The 19,430-nt window shown below is 36.2% G+C and overlaps 1 protein-coding gene and 1 pseudogene across 2 annotated transcripts; one reads left to right on the top strand and one right to left on the bottom strand.

The window, feature by feature from the left end:
- Window positions 1-1,257: 1,257 nt before the first annotated feature.
- On the bottom strand, window positions 1,258-18,819 carry NHLRC3 (NHL repeat containing 3). 2 transcript variants are annotated; one of them, XM_012469849.2, is made up of 7 exons: window positions 18,437-18,819; window positions 17,885-18,037; window positions 17,468-17,615; window positions 15,355-15,555; window positions 13,461-13,552; window positions 10,836-10,948; window positions 1,258-10,314 (listed from the first exon to the last, which is right to left on the bottom strand). In XM_012469849.2, the coding sequence occupies exons 1-7, from the start codon at window positions 18,518-18,520 to the stop codon at window positions 10,062-10,064; spliced, it is 1,044 nt and encodes a 347-aa protein (XP_012325272.2). In that variant the 5' UTR covers window positions 18,521-18,819; the 3' UTR covers window positions 1,258-10,061. The 2 variants fall into 2 exon arrangements, with proteins under 2 accessions (XP_012325272.2, XP_012325273.2); XM_012469850.3 differs by having other exon boundaries at window positions 17,885-18,012; window positions 18,493-18,818.
- LOC135268788 (anaphase-promoting complex subunit 10-like) lies at window positions 2,984-3,601 on the top strand (annotated as a pseudogene).
- Window positions 18,820-19,430: the final 611 nt, after the last annotated feature.

The raw sequence follows: 19,430 nt of genomic DNA, 5'->3' as shown, positions 1-19,430 counted from the left end.
GAATGAAAGTAGACCCCTAACTATCACCATATATAAAAATTAACTCAAGATGGATTAAAGACTTAAATATAAGACCTCAAACCATAACATTTCTTGAGGAAAACCCAGGAAATACCCTTCTCAATACTGGCCTTGACAAAAAATTTATGGTTGTCATCAGAAACAATTGCAACAAAAACAAAAATTGACAAGTAGGACCTCATTAAACTAAAGGGCTTTTGCAAAGCAAAATAAACTGTCAACAGAGTAAACAGAAAACCTACAGAATGGGAGAAAACACTCATAAACTATGCATCTGAAAATAGCCTAATGTCCACAATCTATAAGGAATTTAAATCAATAATCAAAAAACAAATATCCCATTAAAAAAGTGGGCAAAGGATATGAACAGACACTTCTCAAAAGAAGACATACAAATGGCCAATGAATGGGAAAATGCTTATCATCACTAATAAATAGATAAATGCATATCAAAACCAAAATGAGACACCATCTCACACTAATCAGAATAGCTTTTGTTAAACCATCAAAAATAACAGATGCTGGTGGGGTTGCAGAGAAAGGGGAACACTAATACACTGTTGGTGGGAATGTATATGAGTGCATCCATTGTGGAATGCGGTTGGAAGACTTCTTATAGAACTAAGAGCTGAACTACCATTCAACCAAGCAATCCTATTACTGGGTATATAACCTAAGAAAAATAAATCATTCTACCAAAAAGGCACATGCACCCATGTTCACTACAGCACTATTCACAATAGCAAAGACATGGAATTAACCCAGATGCCCATCAATGTTGGACTGGATAAAGAAAATGTGGTACATATACACCAAGGAATACTATACATCCATAAAAAAGAGTGAAATCATGCCTTTTGCAGCAGTATGGATGCAGCCGAAGGCCACTATCCTAAATGAGATTATACAGAAGGAGAAAACCAAATACCACATGTTCTTACTTATGAGTGGGAGCTGAACATTGGGTACACATGGACATAGAGATGGGAACAACAGATACTGGGGAATGTAAGAGGGAGGAGATTGGAAGAAGTAGAGGGCTTAAAAAGTACCTATTATATATTATCCTTACTTCCTGGATGATAGGTTCAATTATACTCCAAACATCAGCATCATGCAATATACCTTTTAACAAATCTGTACAGGTAGCCCCGCTCACGAATCTAAAAGTTGAAAACATACATAAACAAGTAAACGCATGATTTTGGTACATAACCACACTAATCTACTTAATAATCCAGTCCATTAAAAATCACTTTTATTGTTATTGTTGATAACCAAAGTTTCTTCTGGTATCTATAATTTGAGGAAGACTATGAAAACATTATAAAACTTTTTAAATTGAACCAAAAATAAATAAATAAATAAATAAGAGCTTTTGTTTTTTCCAAAGAATAAGATTTCATTAGATGAGAAATACTTATATTTGATTCTTTGCCATAGCTACAGAAAATTCAGAATTAATTTAATGTTTTATTGTTGTAACTATTATTAATCCAGGTTTCCAATAAATGTACTTTCCTATAAAATGTTTGTTTGACATTACTTTTTCTATTTTAGTGTATTCTAATTATTTTATTGTAAGAAAAGTCAATTTCCTTTTGGAGATGGGAGAAACATAATTAGTAAATGGTATAAATAGTAAGAAAAATAATCTTTAATATTCATTACATCAACATATTGTCTACATCAAAGTCAAAAGCCATTTGATAAAATTAAGTATTCTTAATAAAACTCTGAGATAAAAAAATTGAATTTGAAAATTACCAAAACTTAATAGCAAATATCATATCATTAATAATTGGTGTAGTGCTAACATTTCCATTAATATCAGAAATAAGGCAAGGATATCCCCCTATCATTCAACATTGTTTTAAATAGTGTAGCTAATGTAATAACATTTTGAAAATCAAAGCAATACAAATATTAAAAGGTGTATATTTTTTTCAGTGTTCTGCCCATAAAATCCAAATGTCTCTAACAGCTAATTAAAATGAGTAAGGTTAATATACAATATATATAAAACAAATGGATTCCTTTTCTCTATATCTCCAATAACTAAATGGAAATGGGGGGAAATCCTACTCTAGTATCAGTAGATAATAAATGCATAGAATAAATTTGACACAAAATCTAAATTTGTCATGAGAGAAAGGCACAGGATCTAAATTTTTTTTTTTAAATCTGTAAAATCTTAAAGGACATAAGACATTAGAATGACATATTCCAGGATACAGAATCTTAAAACCATAAAAATATCCATCCTTCTCAAATTAATGCAGTTTAATTCAATATTGTATTTCTTACAGTGTTTTCATCTGCAAGAAAACATTCAACTAACAGTGGCTTAAGTCACATTTAATTCTCTCACATAAAAAGAAGTCTGGAGAGAGGAAATACAAGGACAATGCAGTGGTTCCCCAACAGGCTAAAAACCCAAGCTAAAATCTTTCTGCCTTAGAATTGCTAATTTGTGGCTTCATAGTTCTGAGATGGCTACTGCAACTTCAGGCATCACTTCCAAGTTCAAGGCAGGGAAGAAGGGGATAAAGGAGTGATGCCGTTATTTTTTTTTTTAATCAAAAAAGCAAATGCTTTTCTAGAAGTCTACCAGTAGACTTCCAATTACGCTGCATTGGTCAGAGCCATGTCACAGAGCTACCTATAGATGCTAGCAGGCCGAGGAAGCAAGCACCCAGCTCTTCCAGTTGTTACAGGAGTGGAAGGGCAAGGAGAATAACACTGAGAATGAGTATTTGATTAACCAACTACGTGTTAATGTATGCCATAAATGATAACAGAAATCCCATTTTTCCTCTCAATTTGCTCTGTCTCTCTAACTAGAATGTAAATTATAGAAGATGGGAGTCTAGGAAGCCGAGTGGGAGTGGCACAGGGCTGCTGGAGGTCCTGAGAATCTGAGTTTTGGCAAGCAGCCAGTCTGGAAACTAATATTTAAAAAATGACCACACCAAACAAGACACCTCCTGGTGCTGATCCTACTGGAGCAGTACAGGAAATTGGGTCACAAGCTGTTTGGTCACTCTCATCTTGCAAACCAGGATTTGGAGTGGATCAGTTACGAGATGACAATCTAGAAACTTATTAGCAATGAGATGGTTCCCTTCATTTAGTGAACATCCAATTCAGAAGAAAAACAACAGTGAAGACATTATGTATTTATGCAGACTACAAATCTGATGAAAGCTATACTCCAAGCAAGATCTCAGTCAGAATAGGAAATAATTCTCACAACCTTCCAGAAATCAGTTCCACAGGCTGTACAGGAAGCATGGCTTGGGAAGCCTCAGGAAACTTTGAATCATGGCAGAAAACAAAAGGGAAGCAGCAACTTGAATTGGCAGAACCAAGTGGCTAGTTTCATGTTCCCTTAACTGATAATCATAAGAAGCCAACTCACACACTCATGATACAGATTGCTGTTCTAGCCAATCACCAAAATGGAGGAGACACTCATATGAGACAAATTAAAATACACACACTGGTAGAAGAGAGCTCCATTGGTAAATTTCCTAGATGTACAACTATAGATTTTATGATGTATCTTTCAATAAGGTGACTTTAAAATGAGCTGAAAATCATTAAACATATTTTTGTTTGATCCTGCCTTTAAACAGTATATCAGGTAACTTTATTGAAAAAAAATCAGTTATTTGCAATTTTACATATGTTTAAAATATTTTATTGTAATTTTGGTAAGTAAATAAATTTGGGGTCATATTTTTATTTTCTTTAACATGTATTAAAGCTCACATATTTTACATTACTAAAAATGGATTTGAAGCCAATAATTTTATTTTCCCTTATATCAAAAGAAAAGAGTTGAACTGAAAATTTCAATACGTACACAATTATAATAGCTAGGTAATTATTTCATTAGTGTTCATACGTTAGAGTAATAGTTTATTGCTTATTCAGGAACAAGACTGTGTTTTATCAATATGTATCATCTTTAATAGATCAAAATTACTATTTTTTTCTACGCTAAGGAAGTTTATTAATATTGGATCTTTTTAAAAACAGTGTCAAAATAAGCTTAGTGTTATGTATCTGATGAGAACCAATCTAATATGGGGAAGATAACTGTCTCATATTTACCCTCACAGAATACTTACAGCCCTAGGGTTGTCTATATCTTAATGATATTAGTTAAAGATTGCCTCCATAATCTGCTATACATCTCAGTTCAAGCAGAACTCATGGAAGAGTTTCAAATTGTGTCTGACACTGTAGCATTCCCTGGGCAGTCATGTATCCCATAAAACTGTAAAAGCATATTAAATTTTTTATATATATTAAAACATTTTAAAGAAATACATGGAAATGTGTTTTTTTCCCCATGGTTTAAAATGAGTAGATTTCATTTTGTATACTTTTTTTCTCCAGATGTATTGCTTTTTTCAGGGGATGGTTATTTAGCCACAGAACTTACCAAGATTCACTCTTGTTTAGGAAAGATTGCTCTCTGTGGTTCCTGCACTGCTGGGTACATGAAAGTATTAAATAGTGAATATTATTCTTAAAAAATGGTGGGAGTCCTTACCTTGCTCATAAATTATCTATTGGATAAATAGCATTAATGCCAATGAAAAATAGCCATGTTTTTTAAAATGGCATTTCTAAATGACAGATGCTTTAGTGTATTATAGTCTTATTTTTAGTTTTCAATACTGTGACTAAACAGAATTATAGAATAGGGAAGGTCATGTGGCCTCACCATTCTCCCAAACCTTCCCCAAAGGTGGTGGCATGACTGCCATTGTCTGGCTGAAATACCACAAGTGAATCTCTTAAGGTTTGTTGAGTGCTTAGTGAGTGTCAGAGACTGGGCTTAATGCTTTACATGCATGATCTTATTTGTATTCACAATAATCCTAAAAGAAAATATCAATATTCCCATTTCACAAATGAGAAAAAAATGAGGCATAGTAGCTCAAAACAATACAATTTAGTGGCAGGGTGTGGATTAGAACATAGGTCAACCTAACTCTGGATTCCAAGCTGTAAAACACCAAGCTTTACCACATCCACTACTATAGCCCATTCCACTGCTATGGGAGGGTTCTTTTATTGGGCTGACCCATTGGGCCACTCTACTATTTGTACTCATTGCCTTAGTTCTGGAGGAAGTGCACAATTCTATTCACTGTACTACAGGATCACCCTCTGAGACTTCAGAATTACTTCCAAACACTGCTATTTTGGTTACCTGCTTGTATTAGGGTTGTCTAGAGAGATAGGACTGATAGGATAGATATATATATATGAAAGGGAGTTTATTAAAGAGTACTCACTCACACGATCACAAAGTAAAGTCTCACAATAGGCCATCGGCAAGCTGAGGAGCAATGAAGCTAGTCTGAGTCCCAAAACCTCAAAAATAGGGAGGCTGACAGTGCAACCTTCAGTCTGTGGCAGAAGGTCTGAGAGGCCCTGGCCAACCACTGGTGTAAGTCCGAACTTGCAGTCCAATGTTCAAGGGCAGGAAGCATCCAGCATGGGAAAAAGATGGAGGCCAGAAGACTCAGCCAGTCTAATCCTTCCACGTTCTTCTGCCTGCTTTTATCCTAGCCACACTGGCAGCTGATTAGATGGTACCCACCCAGATTGAGGGTGGGTCTACCTCTCACAGTCCATTGATTGAAATGTTAATCTCCTTTGGCAACACCTTCACAGACAAACACAGGAACAATACTTTGCATCCTTCAATCCAATCAAGTAGACACTCAATATTAACCATCACACTGCTTTTGGGTTAGAGTTTATAGGATTCCCTCTTAAAATGTAGTATCCAAAACACCACGGAGCTGCTTACTAGGTATACAGACTATCTTGTCAATTAAATTGCCATTAAATCTACACTTCAATGTTATCTAAGATTGCAACATTTTTCTTAACAAGGCTTGTAATACTTTTGGACAACAAATTTTCTAAAACTTTTTCAAATAATTTGTTGCCAAACCAGGTTTCCTCCCATGAGGACTTACAGTTAGCCATGTAAAATTTCAACTGCTTTGATTCAGTTCTTCGACCTAGTTAGGCACAATGCCCTTTAGATGCACATTTATATTTACACATATGCACACAGACTGCATACATGTCACCCCCATACACGCCACAAAAAACTGAATACATTTACCTAAATTAATGTTGATTAAAAACAAATATAGTTACTTCCTTAATCCGTTTAAATAAAAATTACTATTTCAGTTCAATATAGGAAGCATCAAAATATTTAAATACTTCTTTATACACACTGTGAAGAAAAAAGCTATAAAAACATTTAACTTTGGTGATTGTGACAATTTGTATATAAATGTCCTATAGTAAAAAAAATTTTTTTTGAACACATATTATAGTAACCAAATCTAGTTAGAAACAAATCTGAGAATCTGGACCACGCTATTAAAATTTTCTTCCTTTGGTAAAGCAGCTGAAAACTTGAGAAGCAAGTTTATAATGTCAATTTGTTGTGACTCATGCAAATTAATCTATTTAAAGGATAACTTATGTAGGACATGCTTCTTTCATGTGTTACAATGAGTTTTTTTATTTATGAATTACATAGAAGCAGAATTAAATCATATTACTTCATTGTTTACAATAAAAAAAAAGTTTTAAGTAGTATTATTTTTCACTGCTCAAATTCTATTCAATTCTTATACATAAAAGGAGCATCTACATGTCATTTAGTGTTTACAGGATTAATTTATAAACTCATGGATTCCATAAAGTATCTGATGAAGAAATTACTTAGAGTCTTTGTTAAAAAAAATACCTCATTTTTCTTATTTGTAAAATAGCAACCACAAGGTGAAATTGGTTTGTTTTTTTTAAACAACACACACCTAGAAGGGATAAAAAAGAATAATTCCCGACTAATACAAATTCATTCCTATTGTACTAAACTCACACATTCAGATTAGTTTCACCTTCCTTTAAAATAAATTAACTCACTTCTGGCTGTTAGTTTGAATTATTGAAAAAGTTTAAACTTTTCTTTTTAATTGTGGACAAGTCCAATGAACCAGTGAAAAATTTCCAACAATGGTTGGAAAATGTTTCACCCATAAACCAATTTCCTCAAGATATAAGCAAGTTGCAGAAAAAAAGAAAAACAATAAAAATATAGTGAACACTGTAGCTTCAATTTAAAAATAAATCAAAGTATGAAGATTAGCTCATGTTTGATTTCAAGAATGCTTATCATAAGCAGAACGCTACTGACCTCTTGTGTATCAAGAATGTAATGTAACGTAAGTGTCAAAAATGGTACCTCCTAAAACTACTGAAGGACAAGGTTTAAGCAGCTTGTTTTCCCAACTGGGTAGGGATCTATTAGAGCACAGCACACTTGCCTGAGTGTCTTTATATGTTTGCTGTCTCACAACTTTTTACTGAATCAATAAAGCTGAGTATTTTGATTTTTTTATTGTTGCTGAAAATATATAGCAGAGACAACAACAAATTAAAGTAATAAATTTAGGACTTTTTAAAATTTTCATTTATTTTGGTGAGCCTAAAAAGCAAAAATTTGAGTTTCCAGTTTTAATGTTGGCTATCCAATCTGTTCAGTTTTGAAATCCAAAAGTGCTTAATACCAGCAAAGGCCAAACCAAAGTTGGACTTTACTGCCTTAGCGTTACACTACATTGCTTGAAGCAGTCTTTTAATCTCTTAAGTGACCTAAGAACAAATTGTTTAATAATTTGTGGTAAATCTTTGTTTGCCATCAGATTTCATCCAAGTTTTCTCTGATGAATAAATATTCTACTTGAAAGATCCAACCTTATGGGTCTTACAAAGATATTCAGAAATATTTTCAGCAAGTTTTACATGACTCTGATATAAAACAAAGTAAAACAAAACATTTTGAAATGACAAAATTAGTTTACCTAGCCTAAATTGCTTCAAAGAGGCATTTGCACTTCTTGTCCTGGCTTAAAAACAAACCCTGAAATCACTTTCTTTTATCAAATCAATTGACCATATTAGCTAATTTGCATAAAGACTCTGAGGATACATTTTGATAAATGCTATAAACACAAAATTAAGGCAAATCTGGTAGATATTATCAGATAAATAGCACATTTAGAAGGGCCTTTGTTAATAAAATGCCTCCAATGAATCCAGAGGTATAGATTTCAAAGGGCAAGTCTATACCTGTGCACATCTGATTCTCACAGCATTCATGAAAGAGGAGACAATGAAGTTCCCATTTCACTAAAGAGAAAATGAAGGTGACTTGTTCAAGGTCATATAGTCCAATCAGTGGCACAAACACGTTTATCAATGGCCTTGGAATAGAGTACAGGGCTTCCTGTTGATAGATTTACCTTCCTAACCCACGGAAGAGATACGATCCAAGTGTCAAAACAAGTGTGAGTCCCTTTAGGCCTGGAAAATACTCCGGCACAGGTAATGAGCAAAGTCAGCTCAAGATTTGTCATATGCTACATAATTTATAGGAAAACACTGGGGAAAGCAGGAAGCTGATGTGAGGAAGGAGGAAAGAATGATTTGAAAGATTATAAAACAGCAAAGTTCCTCCAGAACCTGTAATAAGCTAAAACAAACTGAAAAAAAGGTCTTAATTGGGAAGCCAATATTCAGACCAAAGGAGGGTTGGGAGGAGAAGATGCAGAAGGAGGAAGGCAGGAAATTATCCATCTTTTTTTTTTTTTTTTTTGAGACAGAGTCTTGCTCTGTTGCCAGTCTGGAGTGCAGTGACACGATCTTGGCTCACTGCAACCTCTGCCTCCTGGGTTCCAGCAATTCTCCTGCCTCAGTCTCCCGAGTAGCTGGGACTACAAGCGCATACCACCCCATACCCAGCTAATTTTTGTATTTTTAGTAGAGACGGGGTTTCACCATGTTGGCCAGGATGGCTTCGATCTATTGACCTTGTAATCCACCTGCCTCGGCCTCCTGAAGTGCTGGGATTACAGGTGTGAGCCACCATACAGGGCCGAAATCATCCATCTTAACAGCTCAAAGTATTTGGCATATATCTATGTTATCTAAATAATCCTGAAATTTCTTTGAGGTAGACAAATGTCAGGAATAAGCTGAGTTCATGTAAAACAAAAAAAGAATGAAAGAAGAAGAAAACAATGAGAAGGAATCGCTACATTCCTTAGTTATTTGTAAAAACCTTTTAGAAAAGTGCTTAGATGCCAGCCATTTTATTCCTACGTTTAAAGGCTGACTGATGTTAAGTGTCTTACAGGTAATGGACAAAAGCCAAGTTGGGCTTTAAAAAAAAGCCTACCAAAGTTTACAGTAGGTTTCTAACTTTTTATACCTTCTTTACTTGGAAATTATTTTCTCCTCCTTGTCCCTTGGTAAGCTCCTCCTGAGTTTTCAAGTCTGAGCTCAAAGTCACTTCTCCCGTGAAGTATCCATGATTGCCTCAGTCAAAAGCACTCCTACTTCCGAAAGTCCCACCATGCTCCAAGGTTGCTTTTGCTGTGTTGTGACTGTTTGCCTGCTTGTCTCCCCACTGGACTGTAAGCTACTCAAAAGGCAATTCTGCTTCTCAATTTTAAGTCGTCAAGACACAGCACTCTGTGGGTACTCAAATTAATCAATAGTTTATCCCATTTACAGTCTCTCAGGCAGTTTATTTTATGTTAGTTGCATAATCTGGAGGTCTGGAGTTCTTCACATGAAATTTAATAAATTATTCTGCAAGCTTTTATTCCCTTTTTTTTTTTTTACCCAGGAAGAATTAGTCTACCAGGGCAAATAATGAGGTTACAACCTTAGTCCCTCTTTCCAACCCCATTTTTTAGTTACATTCCTTTCATTAAAATATCCTTATGCACTTTAAGTAAAACTAAGTCTCAAGAGGGCAACAAAACGTATGATTCTTAATGATATAAAAACAAACCATTCTGATACTAGATCAGGTAAAAGTCAATTCTTGTGCTTGAACATCATTTTTAATGATGTGCTGAAAGCACTTAGTGAATTTGAGAATCTGAATTGCCACTTGAAATATTTCCAGGAAAGAAACATTATGAACCAAATGGAGGAACATAGCTATTCAAAGGGACATATTTTTGTACTTGTTTTGCTCCAATTTCTGCTACATAGACTGCTCCAGTCTTTCTGTCAACTTCTAGGAGATGCGGCAAAACTTGATCTGCTAGTTGGATTGTGCTGATCACAGAACACTCTCCAATACTTCCCACAGCGGGTGCTGCTACAACTGAGAGCCTGCTTAGATTCAGCTGGGCCACAATCAAGTACTTCCCATCAGGAGTAAATCTAAGGAGAAAGACATGTTAAATGTCTGTGAAATAAACATAAGGGTATTTTTTTTTCAACATTTGAATCTCCTACTGTGGCAAACGACAGTAGGCAACTACTTGCTGAATGATTCTTTTAAGGAGAATTCTAATTTGATCTAATTCTGTATATGAGGGCGTAAGGTGTGCATGCTAGTAGGTAAAGCCAAAGATTAGCTTCAATTTTTTTAAAGTACCAATATCATAGTCTTACACAAAATGAAACTAATGAAGAACTGATGTTAGGCTAGGTTTGAATTTTGTCCTGTGTTTAAAAATTTACCAAGTAAAGGCTAGAGGAGAGGTCTAGCCTATGTTATTTCTTGTTTTCACTTGATCTGACATCTGAAAATATCAGATATCAAATTTCTCTGTATAATTCTATTTTCCCCTAATTCAAAACTAACAATAAATATTTTAAACTTTCAGCTAGGTATTCAGAGGAAGTGAGTTCCATGCACTAACTAAAACAAGCATTTTGCGATAAAAAGAAACAATTACCTGACTGCAGAAGGTCCCTCTTCTGTGAAACAATTATTCCATGCTCCTAACCACTCTCCAGTGTCTTTATCAAATACTTGGATTCTTTTATTTCCTCGGTCAGCAACCCACACCTGAGAAACACACAAAAAAAGTCAATTGAAAAACATCCATAATATGAGAAGAAAAAAGGGAAAAGAATGTTTATTTTCATTAGTTTCACATACATTATCTCACTTAATACTTAAGAAGATTCCAAAGAAGGTATTATAAGTCCCATTTACAGATGAAGAAAAACTAAAGTTCAGAAAGGTTGACTGCCTTCTCTGAAGTGAGCTTACAAGTGGGAGAGGCACAACCCAAAGCTGTCTTAACCCAAAGCTTATAATACTGTCTACTGTTCTAAATGTATGAATAACTAAAAAGCTGAAGTACTCTATCATAAAGCAGAGGAGCAGTAGATACTGAAAAGTAACACTATTCATTCATTTCTCTAACAAGCATTCATTTTTCAATGAGTACTACTGGCTTGTCAGCTCCTGGGCCAGGCAACATGACAAAGAAAAGCAGCCTTACTTCTCAAGAGCTCAAGATAGCAGAATGTGAGTATTCATTCATACTGCAGTATCATTAAACCCTTACCTGCTATTACCAAGATATGTCCAGAGTGCTGAACCAATTAAAGAGGAAGCTTGACATATTTTAGCAACACATAAAGAATGGTAATAGGTTTAATTTAGGTTTGTTGTAAGCTGTAATGGATTATTAAGGAAATTGTTACAAGACAATAAGTGAGATGCATTCTAAATGACATTTCATGGCTACATGCATGCAACTTAAGGCATATATAAAGGGAAATGGTTTTTGATTACTTGTGGCCAGGACTGTAGAGAGGTATGAAAGAATGGACTGGGGGTGGGTCGGTCCTCTTTACTTCTACCTCCCTGCTTTTGGTCCTTTGGATTTCTTGGATTTATGGATTGAGAGATTATTTCTTCACAGTTAACCCTGACTACATCTTCATCAATGTGTGTAAATTTTGATAGCCACTGAATTCATCTCCAATCAGAAACAAATGAAGACTCGCTATATCATTTTAGAAAGGTTGTTGATGCCTAAATGAAGCAATTTCTCAAGGTCTTTTCCTGATCTATGACTCTTTACTAAGGATGGGTTTTCTTAAAGATTTTTAGATTAGTATCTGAGACAAATGACCGAGGAGGAAATATGGTTTACACCCTAGGATGGAATGATACTTTAGATTGTTAGCATCATCTTTCCAGCTCAACACTCAATGAATTTTGATTATGGGAAATCCTGTTTAACACATAGCAACAAGTCTTTAACTCTGGAATTGATTAACCTTTCGTAGAGGATTGTGCTGACAATTAAATGAGTTAATTACGTAAAATGCTCAGAACAGAATTGCTATTGTTATAAAACACACTTGTGTAAAATTGACAGTCTTTGTTACTCAGGAATGCCAAAGTATCCCCATCAAATGATTTCCAAGGCCTTTTAGAAGGGTGTTCCTCACCATGATTAATTTACCTGGTTGAGGTCTTGCATGCTCTGAAATTTGATTTTTTTTCTTAGCACACAATGAGTTTCCCATGCTTAGGAGGATAATGTGTAAAAGCATAATTCCAACTTTCCAGTTCCCAATTTACATACAAAGTTCACATGGTTGGTTAACATCTTATGGCAGATCAGAAGATTTAATGATTAAAACATTCTCATTCTTGTCAATCAATTATGATTAGGAAGCCAAATCATAATTAGAAGTTTTTGCTGAGCACTGAATCAGAAATGCCTAATGATATGAAGGCAAGTAGCCTAATGTATCCATTGTGTGTCAAGACATTTAGTCATTTAATAAATATGACTATTATATACTAGGCACTAAGATATAAAGCAAAAGAGATTCAGTAAATGCTTTCAAACAGCCTACAATCTATTAGGAGAGACAGACAAATGATTATAATATAGCATGATAGTTACCATGATAGGAAGTACAGGCTGCTATAGGGAAAGAGGAGGAGAAACTAATATACAGATTTTTTTGGTAGGGGTTTCGTTGTGAAAAGGTAACCTCAAAAAAGTGAGATCTATGCTTAGAAGTTGAGTAAAGGCAAAAGAGATAGTAGTGAGTGGGGTAAAGCTTTCTGTTCCCTAAGCAGAGTGGAGCTAGTGAGAACAAGAGTTTGCCTAGGTAACTCTTTTTTAAACTTCCAAGGTTAACTTCTCCCACTCCACTTTAGATCAGCACATATTTTTCCCTTTAGAATTGAAAAGATATTCAAACACTTTTAGTGGAGTTTTTCTAGTAAGAGGGCAACTTTTTCTTCCAGGTAACTTTATTTATTTTCAGATCCATTATTTGTTCCTTCTATCCTTTAAGTGACATAGGAAATCCATTTTGCTCATTTCTAAATATTTGGGGAACCCCTCACTATAGGACTCAAACATTTTTAAGAAATATGTGTGCATACCCAGCCCCAGAGTAATTGCCCAAACATACCCACTAACACACATGTATACCACAATCTATATATATACATGCCCAGACACACACACACACACACACACACACACACAAACATATTCAGACACATAGTCCCAGACACAGTGACACTGTATTTTTACCCGACCAGCTGAATCAAGTGTAACACTGTGAGGTATGTTGAACTTGGCAGGCCCTGTCCCATTTTCTCCACGCAGCCAAAGGATCATGAAATCTATAAATGGTAAAAATATATAGTCAGAGCACATATAGGATGTCTCATGTGTTTGCATGTTTTATGAAATAGGTTACAAATAACGATTTAATTACATGACTGGTTCGCTTGACTATGCTATCTCGGCTTCCTGTCCATATGCCCATTTCTTACAATTTATTTTTTTACAAGTTCCTTCTTTGCTTTAGGCAATTAATCTACCTCTTTAATTATTATCTCCACTTGAATTTTTCATGACTGCTTCAAAATCATTGTTTAAGGTTTATCCCATCCTCTCCCTAAAACTGGTTCCCCTTCCCAACTTACCTGTTATTTGATATTAGTATTCCACAGACCTTAAAAATTCACATTATGATTTTACTGTCTTATCTCCTTCATTACCCACTAGGGTGGGTTCAACTGTGGTCCTTTAAAGAGATGTCCAGGTCCTAACTCCTGAATACCTAGGAATGTGATGCTATTTGGAAATAGTTTTTGCAGATAAAATTAAATTATGGAGCTCATGAGATCATCCTGGATTTAGGATAGGCCCTAAATCCTTGTTGAGAGAAAAAAGGAAAAGACTGAAGTACAAAAACACACAGAGAAGGGGCCGCCATGTAAATATGGAGACCAGAGTTATGTTGCCACGAGCCAAGGAATGCCTGAGCTTCCAGAAACTAGAAGTGGCAAGGCAGGGCCTTTGGAGTGAGCATGGCATTACCAGATTTCTGACTTCTGGATTCCAAAACTGTGAGAATAAATTTCTGTTGTTTAAAGCCACGCAGTTTGTGGCAATTTGTTATGGCAACCACAGGAAACTAATACACCCATATTCAATCTGTCTCCTAGATTTGGTTATTTCTTTCACTGAATTTTTTGGATTCTTGCAGATGTGGTTATTTCTTTCACTAAATTTTTTAGATTCTTAATTTAACCTTACCCTACCTCCCTTCTAACTTTTACCAACCAAATTCAGTTACTAAATGATAAATGGACTACACAGCCTCCAAATGACGGAGCCCAACAGATCCTGATAGAGCGCCTTATAAAAACTGCTACTGTAACATCACTTTCCTACTAAGAAAACCTCAAAAACTCTTCATAGGCAAAAACATGGCTTTAAAAATCCTCAAATAAGCTTTCAAAAACATCCCAAATCATATTTTCTGCTGCTGAAAAGTGCATCTTTCCCTTCTTTCCTGCTAATAACTGCCTGTAGACCATGCATGATAAGCCCTCCATGAATGTTCCATCCATCCTTCCTTCTCTTCCCACCAAAACCAGTTTAGTTCAATAACTACTTCCTTCATGACATTTTGTTCTATTTCTTCAGGCAATTTAGTTTCTCCTCCTAAGTCCATTTTGCTTTAAAAATCAATACCATAGACTACATTTCATTGTTTCATATATAATAGATCTGTACCTCCTGATACTAGAGAGGACACAGAGAGGGCACTCAATAAAATGTTCGCTAATTAATCAGCCTGTAGGACACTTGACTCTGGGATTCTAGGTTTCTAATTTCTACATTCTTAATTGAACAGGATACACACTTATCTCCTGAGTCCACTGTAAATTCTCATACCGTTGCCAGTTACTTTTGGAGGAATCTCCTGGCCTTTGGTGAAGAATAAGTTGGCCTGTTATCAGAATCATTTATTGTGGGCAATCATACCTATCTGTTTTTCAGTTTTCTCATAGTAATACACTTAGCTCTTTACATACTGCTTCATACACAACACTTAAAACACTACACCAAGTATCAAACAAATTAAATCCAATTTATAATATTTTTATAATACCATAAACAAGTCATGTACCTTGGGACAGTTTGATCAATCTGTTATTCAATCCTCCATCTCCATCCACAATGTAAATATCTCCGGTGTCCTCCACATATAATTCTGCCGGGTTATCAAACTGCAGGGGATTCAAACCAGTGCCTTTTTTGCCTGGAGTACCCAAGACTTGAACAAGATCACCAAAGGAACTATATTTTTTAACAGTATGACCATAGAATCCTATAAAGATAGATATGTACATCTCACAAATAAAACCACCATACAAACATTCAGATTTTTCAAGTAAGCTAAGAGCAAAAATGTGATAGAATTAAACAGTAATAAATAGTTGAAAAATTTGATAGAACTAAACCGTAATAGGCTTAGGAAATTACATATTATAATTGACAAGCACTATAGCTTCTTCGTAAATTACAGCCTAATGAATTAAAATCTCCATTAGTCCAAAATAAGCAGGTTCTAAATTAAATAACATCCATATAACTGACTCATTATACAGAAAACTGAGGATGTTAACAAATTATTGGTGCACCATTTTCTTTTTTAATCTTATGACCTTGAATAAACATTGCTTACAAAAGGAAATCAAGAAGAAAATGTAAAGGCAACAACTTATATTTGATACTGTTATTTCAATCATTCATATACAGATCTTAAACTTCAGTAAGTCAACAAAAACTTTCTCTATGGTACAGATTTTTTTTAAACTGCATTTTCACCTTGTAGAGGAATTCAAAATTCAACCCCTCAACATTTCTTTGCTAAGAAGAAAATAATCTTTCTAAATCATGAGTGTCTTATTTTCTCATGTTAAAATTTCTTCAAATTAAAATATCTTACAAGCAAGAAAATAAAGCAGAATATTAATAAGTGAATATCATAAAGCAGTTAACAGAAATCAACTTGAAGGTACATATACCAAATTAATTGATAGGTATTCAAAAGACAAACTAGGTACACTGAGTTTACCAGAAAGCAAATCAGATTGCATTATAATTCTATCTTAAATAATTTATTTATTATTATACATTTGGACAGTTGAGCTAAAGTTTATAGCAATAAAAAACACACAAGCCTCAAAGTTTCTAAAACTAGCAAAAAAGACTACAAACAAACAATTTTTTTATTTAAAAAAGGGCTAATTTGTAGCCATATTTTTCATTACACGAAATCTATTCCTTTGGGAAATAGGAACATAAAACTGTCTTCAGATATCTGGGCAGAAAATTAGCTGTAATGGAAAGAATGAAGGGATTGTCTGTGTTCTTTCTATTTCTGGAAATCAATGAAGTCTTATTTTTAAAAATTACATGAATAAAATGAACTAAAAGGTCTTTAACAGTGGATCTTCAGGAAAAAAGTGAAAATAGTAAACTCTCATTACAGTATTACAATTCACTCAGTGATAATCTATAGATTTTTTTGGTTTAACCAAAATCTTACCATCTAAAACACAGAATGAAATAAATGGGTCATCAGCGAAGGCCCAGAAATTTTGTGGGTTCTGAGAACAGCTGTGATAATGGCACTACTTATAGAAACTAAGACCTCATTATCTCTAAAGCTACAGCCACAGGTGAATTGTTTCTCTGAAAACTTTCTCCATAGCTGCACATTCAATTGTGCTCACTTCATTTTTCAGCTTTTTCTATTAAAAATGTTTGATGGCAGGAAGATTTCAGACATGCTTTAGTCAGTAGAATTTCAAAAGCATTAACACCCAGTTTCTGCAATCTTTGTAGTCTGAGCAACAAAGCAGTTACGGTTTCACAATCTTTTATGAAAGATAACTGGAAAGGGAAAAGAAGAGTCAAGGACTCCAGTCATTGCTTTTAGAGACTGCCACTTTATTTGGCTTCAGTGAAGAGGTTTAGAGTTATTTAATCTGAGAAAAGCAACTGATGCTTTAAAAAGTCCCTAGACAAGTTCAAGGAAAGATCATACTAACAGGCTCCTTGTCAAATTCTTAATTCCACAGAAGTACAAGATAAAGTTAAAAACATATGATTTCATGAATCGTTAAAGAAATTACAATTACATTCGGCAACTCTGATTTTAAACAATACAACCAAGGACATGTGTAAAGATGCGATTTCCAGCAAGATAATTTAATAGATATTATTATACATACCACTTCCTACATCTGTGATCCAGACGGATTGTTCATATTGTGTACTTGATGCAAATATACCATGAGGTGTGTCAACTGTATAATTCCAGGCTCGTAGAAAATATCCATTCTCTGTGAACACTAATATCTTCGGGATGTTATCCCCTCTCTGAAGGTATACAAAAAATAACTTCTTAAGATTAGTTTTAAGGAAAGGTCATCTGTATCTTGGTGAAGAAAAAAATTAACTAAGAATTTTACTAATGTTCAAAGTCTAACATATCTTTCACATTCGAAACCAAAATACTTGAAACCAACTCAAAAATAAATCGCACAATCAGCATGATATAAACGCATATGGTCAGTTACTACAGCAACACTGGAAAACTGTTGTTTTCTTTGTGCTCATAATTTTTTTTTAATCCCAATTTTACTTACTTGAGCTATGTAAACTAATCCGTTGACGGAGTCAACTGCAGCACAAAATGTTGCTCCGGTAAAATACTCTGGGTGCTTAGGCCAACCCACATCCAGCCGGTAAAGAATCTCCTCAGCTCTCCAGGAAACTGCAAAAGTAAAGTTCCTCAAAACCTTAAATAAAACCAGACAATTCAGATTTAGTGTACCCTCTAGGTAAGGAAAAAAAGAGGGGGAGGGGGTAACGAGGCTTATTGTTAAGCATGCCTTGACAAGTAGGAGTTTGCTAGACGGAAATAATTCCAAAGAAATGGGCTTATACACCTAAAGACCAACACGACCACATACAAGTCTGCAAATTATTTGAGGGTGTAGGAGGAGTTGGGAAAGACAAGAAAATGGCGCATGCAAATTTTTAAACTTAAAGAGTCAAGCAGTTCGGACCCAGATGCAGGCTTTGAAACAAGCTACTGAGGGAACCAGGGCCTGCCTCCTCCATCCCACGACCGGGGCGACGCCTCCCAACAGGGCCATCCGCACACCCGACAGTCATTTCCTCACTACCCAACTCACTGGAAAGCGACAAAAACGCGAATGCAAAACCAGAAATGCAAGAAAGAAGCCAGCACCGGCTACGCAGACCCAGAATCTCGCCATGACCAGACGGGAAGCCAGGCGAGAGAGAAGGGTCCGCAGATGTCTTGGGTGGGGGGCTGGACAGCCTCAGGCTCGAACGGTTCGTTGCGGCAGAGTGTCACCCACGGGCCCGGGGCCGTATCTCCAATTTCCCCTCCCCGGAGGCACGAGCTCTGAGTACGAAAGGGAACAGAGACCAGGGCGAATGAAAATCAAAGACCAGTTCCGGATTTCGTGTGCATTTCGGGGTCCCCGCCCTCATGTCAGATGCCTCAGACTGACCCACTGAACACCCTTTCCCGCCCTCGGGGCAGTGTGCGCCGGTGACTTCCAGTGGCCACCAAAGTATGGGCGCCCGTAGATATGCCTTAATCACTCGCCATTTATTCTTTTTAATTCAGACCGCAAAATTCAAACATCGCACACTCAAACACGACATGTAATGGGGATAACATTCAAAATAATGACTGCTAGACTTCGGGAAGGATTTTTGCCACATCCTTTTCCTATCATCCAGGCATCCGCTATGGATGCCTATGTTCCCACACCAGGACCCCACCTCTGGCTTTCAGGAAAGAGGGGCCCAAGCTGGCGGCGCAGTGTTGAGTTTACTTGGGCGCGACTGGCTTTATCGTAGGTCCCCATGAGCTGGTGGGGGTTGTAGGGGTAATCAGGCAGGGCGTCCGGCGCTGTCGGGGTTGCGTTTTTCCGGAGTCCCCTTATGCGAGGCCGTGCCCCTCTTCGCCTGGCTCCCGGTGCTCTCCAGCCGCCGGCCCGTTCCCGGAAGCCGCAGCAGCTGGTAACAAAGAGCCTGCCGGGCCGCCTGCTGCCGGGGCCGAGGTACCCAGGAGTCGGACGCAGCGGCTGGGGATGAGCGCGAACCGGGCCATGTGTCCGGGTTTGCGGCGGTGAGGGGCGCGGCCGGCGGCCG

Source organism: Aotus nancymaae, unplaced genomic scaffold (genome assembly GCF_030222135.1).
Source record: "Aotus nancymaae isolate 86718 unplaced genomic scaffold, 86718_ANA_hifiasm-v0.15.2.pri h1tg000043l, whole genome shotgun sequence".
NCBI classification, from domain to species: domain Eukaryota; kingdom Metazoa; phylum Chordata; class Mammalia; order Primates; family Aotidae; genus Aotus; species Aotus nancymaae.
The sequence above is the reverse complement of the archived record's forward strand: the minus strand, read 5'-3'. Positions and strand labels throughout refer to the sequence as shown.